Raw genomic sequence first — 7,279 nt, 5'->3', positions numbered from 1 at the left:
GGCTCAGTCCATAGGGGCTTGGCTTTGGTACCAGAGGGTCGCCGGTTCAATTCCCAGCATGGACCAAGTTTGGCAATTGGACCAGTGGCTGGAGAGGTGCTGAATCGTTTGCCTGGGCACTGGCATAAAGTGCATGGCTGTAGCATGTTTGTATGTGTGATCAAAGAAACCCTGGAGTGTAAAACTTGAATTCCTTCATAGTGTTTAATAAAGTACTTTCTCTCTACTCTCTCTAAAGCTCTAAGTTATGCATACTTTAAAGATAAAATGACTTTGAAAACATTGTTGTGATTATACTTGTATTCATTCTCCAGCACTTTACTTTTATCCACACGTAAGCAACATATTTAACTCTTTTTACTGTGCTGCTGCTCCTTAAACCACAGATAAAGACCTGGGTCTGTTTCCCTCTGCAGACCTGATCTCATCTGATAGGTCGAAAGAGAAGCAGACACCACAGTGAAAGATTACAGGGTGGTATTGTCTTTCTTGTCAGACTAGTTTCAACTGAAACGTCTCTGAACAAAAAGAAAACCATTAAAGAACTTTAGGATAAATCTTCCTGACAAGACTTGGCAGATGTGCTCTTACTGTGCAAAGTGTAAATATCCATTCTTTAAGGACATAAAAGAGTTTCTTAGCAACATGAATCCAAGCATACACTGAGCACTGTTGTCACCGGCTGTGACGTCCATTCTAGTCCGGACAGAAACTGTAAATAACGCTTTCATACCAGGACAATTGATTCAGCGTGGTAAGCAGTTCAGTCAGTGAATTCCCAGGAATCTACTCTTCTGTATTTCCTGATAGCTTCATCACGAGAGGTTGCATTTCTGTGATATCAGTGTGTGTGCAGGTGTGGAATTCACGTGACAAAAAACATGAGAACACATTCAACAAGTAGAAGGTTTATTTGTCACATTTTAAACACAGTAAATCACAGCAGGGATTATTGAATCATTTGTCAAATATAAAACAGCTTTTCTCAGCAGTGATTCACAAGATAAGATCGTTTTCAGTTCAGATGTGATTTATTTCTCTAGTGTCAGACTTCATGAAAACCAAGACTGCTTCGAAGAGGTATTGGTCAAGTGAAATGTTATTTAAAATACACATAACACATTATATGTGTTTAGAAACTGCAGAAATGGAAGAGTTATAAATGTGTTTGCACAAGAATTAGAAACATCATTGTTCATCATAATTTCACAATTTGAAAATCACATTCAAACACAAGGAAACAAACAAGAACATATATTTTACAGTGCTCTCTGTCTCTTTTAAAATCTTGAGACATGTTCACAGCAGCTAACACTCACACATAGTCCACATTTGATGGAACGGTTCTTGCAGGGGCGAACTTGGCAGGTATGTAGGGCCTGCTGTCTTTTCTAGGGCAGTTGTTGCACAGCAGGCCTCCACCCAGCAGCAGCAGCCCGGCGGAGCCCCAGCCAATATAAAGAGCAGCTCCAAGCTCCCTCCTCTGAGCGGCGATCACCATGGGGTTATAAAAGTCTCTGATCACCGCGTGAGCCGACCATGACACAGGCACTAAGATAAGCAGCGCTGCGATTATGAAGATCACTCCAGACACAATGCAGGCTTTAGCTTTAGCCACTTCGTCCTCCATGCAGTTGGTGCACTTTCCTCCAACCACAGCCATGAGAACGCCGAACACCCCAACCACGACAGAGATGACCACCATGGCCCGAGCAGCTTGCAGGTCTTGAGGTAGAGCCAGCATGGAGTCGTAAACCTTGCACTGCATCTGGCCCGTGCTCTGAACCACACAGGTCATCCACAGGCCTTCCCAGATCACCTGGGCGGTGACGATGTTCGCCCCGACGAAAGCGGTCACTCTCCACATCGGCAGAGCGCAGGTGATGATGGTGCCGATCCAGCCGATGAAGGCCAGCAGCACACCCATGATCTGGAGGCCCTGAGAAGCCATGGTTGCTCCGCAGAGGCTGGGTACTCTGCAGAATCAGAAAAGTTCACACCTTGGAGGAAGTGTTCGCTGTGTTCTGATGGTCTGAGGTCCACACTGTGAGAAGATTACTCCCTCCCATTGTGGTTTCAAACTTTCAGGGTGGAGTTTCTGTGCTCCCAGACAAAAGAGGGGAAGCTGAGACCTGATATCAGTAACCCTTGTATTCCCTCTGTGTTCATTGTTCCCACACACACAGGGTTTGTTACCTCAAGCAAGGATTCCAGACTAGGAACAATGGTTCTAGATCCACCTGTGGGCACACACTCAGGTCAAGCCTTGAGCAAACACACACTCTTTTTCTTTTTGGGGGGGTTTTCTGAAGATAGATAAAATTAACAAAAGTTTTATGACACAAGCTTCAGTCCAACAAGAGATAATTCACCTATGTAGATTCTATTTTATCAGATTTACAATTTCTTTTTTCATGTTTTTGAAATAGTGAATCTGCTTCAATAAACAAATAGAAAAGAAAGATAGAAAAATAAATAAATAAATACATTTTAAAAAGGAAAATAAAAGGATCAAATTAGAACATAACTTAGTCACGTATCTGTGTTAATGCAACAGAATAATGATAATACTTTTTTTTTAATTTAAAAAACAAATAAACACAAATAGAGTATTTTTAACATCACAATATAAAAAACTGTGTTGTATTAATCACTTGTTTGTGTCCAGTTAAGTCATTTTAATCAAACCAGTTAAAATACATCCTTACAGGAAGTCATTTTTATTTATTTTGTTTATTTATTTATTATTATTATTATTTTATTTTGTTTTATTTTATTTTATTTTATTTTTTTGTTCTAATTTAATTTAATTTAATTATTTATTTTTATTTTTTATTTTTTGTGGATTAAAAGATTATTAAGTTACTGATCTAAGCACATGGATGTGACTATTTCCTTGCAGGTTAATATTTAATATTTAATCCCTAATCAAATGACTGACTGGTCCTGTGAGTCTACGCAGAGTACAACTACTACTGCCTGTAGGCTCACAGTTTGAACGAAGACCTGTTTTCCAAGCCGCACCTAAACCTGATCTACAGGAAAGTTAGACAATAGATGCTTCTTAGAGGCGTTGGGGGTATGTTTTTTAAATGGATCTTTGCTTTGATTGTAAGGCTTTGTTACCTGAGCATGAATGCATTAACAGTTGTGTGAAAAGTTGAATTAACATTTGGAAGACTCGTATTTATCCTGTTTTTGAATCAACATGGACGCAGCGTGTTAAACGTGACAGGTGTGTTAGTGTGGAAGAAAACAATACAAAAAAAAAAAAGGCTTGAGGGGTTTGTAACAAAATATTTATTTACAGTGTAACTAACACATCATGAATCTCTTACATTGGTTCATAAAAACAACCCACATACATTACTTTAAAACATCAGGTTATATGACATTTACACCAAAACTTAAAAATGACAAACAAAGATATTAACAACCAAACATATGCAACTGTGTGTTAGCATAGCATTTATTCCCTCCTTGGGTGTGGTTCCTTCCTTGATATTCGTTTCTTCAACTGCTCTCTGGAGGAATAAAACTCATGAGTGCTATGGTGATACACCACCCAGTAGCACCAGTTCATCTGTCCCAGTAAAAAGGGCAATTTACTGATTTCTACACCAGGTTCAAACAAAGTCTTTCCCAGACGCTGGTGCTGAGGCCTCAGACCGGGCAGCTTTGTACCTTGCAGAGTAGGAGTCATCATCCTTCTTGGGGCAGTTGCAGCAGAGCATCCCTCCTCCGATCAGCATCAAAGCACCTGCTCCCCACCCGATGTAGAGCGCAGCACCCAGCTCTCTTTTCTGGGCACTGACCATAAGGGGGTTGTAGAAGTCTCGGATGACGGTGTGGGCCGTCCAGCACACAGGCACGAGGACCAGGATCCCGGCTATGATGAACATCACTCCAGCTGCGAGGCCCACCTTGGTTTTGGAAGCCGGATCCTCCACACAGTTGGTGCACTGACCACCTGCGACAGACAGCAGGATAGCCAGGATGCCCACCACGATGGCGACGATGGTCAGGGCGCGGGCAGCCTGGAGATCAGAGCTGAGGGCCAGCATGGAGTCATACACCTTACACTGCATCTGGCCCGTGCTCTGGTGCACACAGTTCATCCAGATTCCTTCCCACGAGGTCTGCGAGGTGACGATGTTGCTGCCAATAAAAGCCGTGACCTTCCACATGGGAATGGCACACACGATGATGGCACCAATCCAGCCGATGATGCCGAGTGCAGCACCCAGCATCTGTAACCCTGCAGACACCATTGTGGTTTTGTAGGTTTCCCCTTCAAATGAAACGTCTGTCTCTGGTCAGGTGTGACTTCAAAGTCTCTCTGTTTGCTGTAAATCCTCTCTCGCAGTGACGTAAACTTTCTTTGTGTCCTGCTGTGTCCGCAGATTTATTTGAATGGTAGAGTTTTCAGGGAAGAGCAGGTACATATGACCTCCTCCCTGAAAGAGGAGGGGCCATGAAGCAAAACAGCTCTCTGTCAACAGCCCTTGTTCTGCAGGTCCACTCCCAAACACATAACCTGTTTAACCTCCACTTAGCATCCATTTAACAAACAACACATTCAGACTGTTTGCATGTTGCACAATAAAACACATCACTTTAACACAGAACTGGCATCTTTTTTAAAAAGTTGTGAGTAAAAGAAGTTCTTTTGTTAATCCGCCCCTTCCATCTACCCTCCCCCAGCTCCAGTTTCACCTGAAGCAGCAGGGGGGCGGAGCTACGCCCCGGATGAGATGTGACTCAGTCTGTTTTGAATGACAGTAATTCTGACAAAAACGACAGACCAAATAAGGTCGTATGTCAGCGCTTTAATTCCATTACACCTTCACAAGGTATGGATAACATGCTGCTGGAGTCCAAGTAGAAACCTCCACTGTCTCAACTCAACAGTGTGCGATTGATTATGTGTGTCGAGGTGATGTAAGGGGAATTTAACTGCTGTTCCATTTCATTGCAGGACTGGTTTGGGCACATGGTGAATGTGGATCAGGATGCTACATCACTTTGATTCAACTTAGTTTTATTTATCTCTGGTCTTTTCAGTCACTTCTTATATATTCAATATCACACTGAGACTTCTCCGTCACAAGACTGAAGACATGGCTGGTAAGTGTTGCTCCCTGTGGTGAGGGCCCCACAGTCCACTGGCCCTTCCCCCAGCTGTCAACAACAAAGAAACAAAACATGTAGTGTGTTGAAAACATGTTAACAAACACAGTTATACAGAATATCTGTTGTTATTCTGTCTGTATGTTTAGAGTCCACGCTGGTTAACTCTGTTTTTATTCATATAGCTGCACTTTGCTTCATTGATACACAAGGCTGCAAACTCCAACACTAAAGGCTGATTTATACTTCTGCGTTGAATCAACGGCGTACCCTACGCCGGGGGTCCGCGTAGCTCCCGTACCTACGCATAGGCCTACGAACGTAGCTGACGTGCACCTCCTCCAAAATGTAACTACGTGTAGAGCCGACGCGGACCGCAAGCTCTGTGATTGGTCCGCTCGACGGCTTTGTCTTTCCCGCATTCACAGCACTTCCGGGATCCCGGACATCGGCCACACATCGGCCGTGTATTTCATCTCCTCCTCTCTATTCTTCATGTAATCATGTCTGTATAATAAACAGCAACATGTATCAGCTGTAGATTAACATAACACGCTCTGAATCGATGTGGAAAAGTAAACAGAGATCGTAGCAGGACCGGAAGCAGGCAACCGGCTATCAGAGAGACCACACTGCCCTCAGGCGTTTCGGAGGAGAATTGCTGCGCGACACGGACACATCGACGCACAAGTATGTGGGGCTCATGTCCGCGTCAGCCCCTGCTGCGTAGGGGCAACGCAGAAGTATAAATCAGCCTTAAGAGACTCAATGTTATTTCCCATGTACTTAATCCATGGTATAGAGTTCATATTGTAAAAATTAGTAATAACAAAGACAATTGTATTAATGGGTGTAACTGTAATTCTAAGACCTTCATTTTTATTAATAATAATAATAATAATAATACATTTTATTTTGGGCACCTTTCAAATCACCCAAGGTCACCTTACAGATCATAAAAACAGTCATCATTAAAACATCATAAAAACAAACAAACAAACAAACAAACAAATGGAAAGAGTCATAAAGAAAAACTAAAAACTAGGGAAGTGCAGAGAGTCCAGTTAGAGGGAGTAAGCCAGTTTGAACAGGTGAGTTTTGAGTTGGGATTTGAATGATGTTATGGAGTCCGACTGTCTTATATGTGGGGGGGGAGGGAGTTCCAGAGTCTGGGTGCTGAGCAGCTGAAGGCTCGGGCACCCATGGTACTGAGGCGTGACGGTGGGATGGTTAATAGTCCAGCAGAGGTTGATCGGAGGGAGCGGGAGGGAGTGTATTCATGAAGGAGAAGGTTTTTGTAGTGGATGCGGTATGAGACAGGGAGCCAGTGAAGTTGGATGAGAACAGGAGTGATGTGGTCAGATGATTTGGTGCGGGTGATGATCCGGGCGGCCGAGTTCTGAATGATTTGCAGTCTGTTGATGAGTTTGGTGGGGAGTCCGGTGAGGAGGGCGTTGCAATAATCAATACGGGAAGTGACGAATGAGTGAACCAGGATTTCGGTGCTGGATTGGGACAGTGAGGGGCGGAGTCTGGAGATGTTGCAGAGGTGGAAGAATGCAGTCCGGGTGATGTTTCGAATGTGAGGTGCGAATGAGAGGGTGCCGTCCAGAATAACGCCGAGGCTCTTGACTTGGGGTGAGAAGGGTACAGGGAATCCGTCGATGATGATGGGTGGGGCTGGGATGTGTTGGGATTTGGTGAGGGTGGATTTGGAGCCGATGAGCAGGGCCTCGGTTTTATTCCCATTGAGTTTTAGGAAGTTCCTGCTCATCCAGCTCCGGATGTCTGCAAGGCAGGTGATGAGGGAGGTGGGAGGAATGGCAGCAGTGGGTTTGGAGGAGATGTAGACCTGAGTGTCATCGGCGTAGCAGTGAAAATGGACCCCATGGTGACGGAGGAGTGTGCCCAGGGGGAGGAGGTAAATGATGAAAAGGAGTGGACCCAAAACTGACCCTTGGGGGACACCCAGTAATCTCACTATTAACATTTTATTTGTCTTATTTTATGTGACTTTATTAGCTTTTATTAAGTTTAAATTGTATTGTTTTAACACCTCACGTTGTTTTATTTTATTGTATTACTAAAGTATTTTTAATATTTTAATTTAAATAGTTTATTTATTCAACTTTTGTCTAATTGTAGTTGA

General features: G+C 43.4%; 2 protein-coding genes across 2 annotated transcripts; both read right to left on the bottom strand.

Annotated features, from left to right (window-relative positions):
- Window positions 1-1,315: 1,315 nt before the first annotated feature.
- On the bottom strand, window positions 1,316-1,951 carry LOC117813395 (claudin-4-like). Its single transcript, XM_034684581.1, has one exon. The coding sequence runs from the start codon at window positions 1,949-1,951 to the stop codon at window positions 1,316-1,318; it is 636 nt and encodes a 211-aa protein (XP_034540472.1).
- A 1,675-nt stretch (window positions 1,952-3,626) lies between these two features.
- Window positions 3,627-4,517, bottom strand: LOC117813393 (claudin-4-like). The gene has a single exon (XM_034684580.1). The coding sequence runs from the start codon at window positions 4,269-4,271 to the stop codon at window positions 3,627-3,629; it is 645 nt and encodes a 214-aa protein (XP_034540471.1). The 5' UTR covers window positions 4,272-4,517.
- Window positions 4,518-7,279: the final 2,762 nt, after the last annotated feature.

This window comes from Notolabrus celidotus, chromosome 5, assembly GCF_009762535.1.
Source record: "Notolabrus celidotus isolate fNotCel1 chromosome 5, fNotCel1.pri, whole genome shotgun sequence".
In the NCBI taxonomy this organism is placed as follows: domain Eukaryota; kingdom Metazoa; phylum Chordata; class Actinopteri; order Labriformes; family Labridae; genus Notolabrus; species Notolabrus celidotus.
Note: the sequence above shows the minus strand (reverse complement) of the source record. Positions and strands in the feature narration are given on the sequence as shown.

What these genes read in the sequence shown, in the direction of transcription:
- LOC117813395 (XM_034684581.1), bottom strand. Translation starts at nt 1,951, where the DNA reads ATGGCTTCTCAGGGCCTCCAGATCATGGGTGTGCTGCTGGCCTTCATC.
- LOC117813393 (XM_034684580.1), bottom strand. Translation starts at nt 4,271, where the DNA reads ATGGTGTCTGCAGGGTTACAGATGCTGGGTGCTGCACTCGGCATCATC.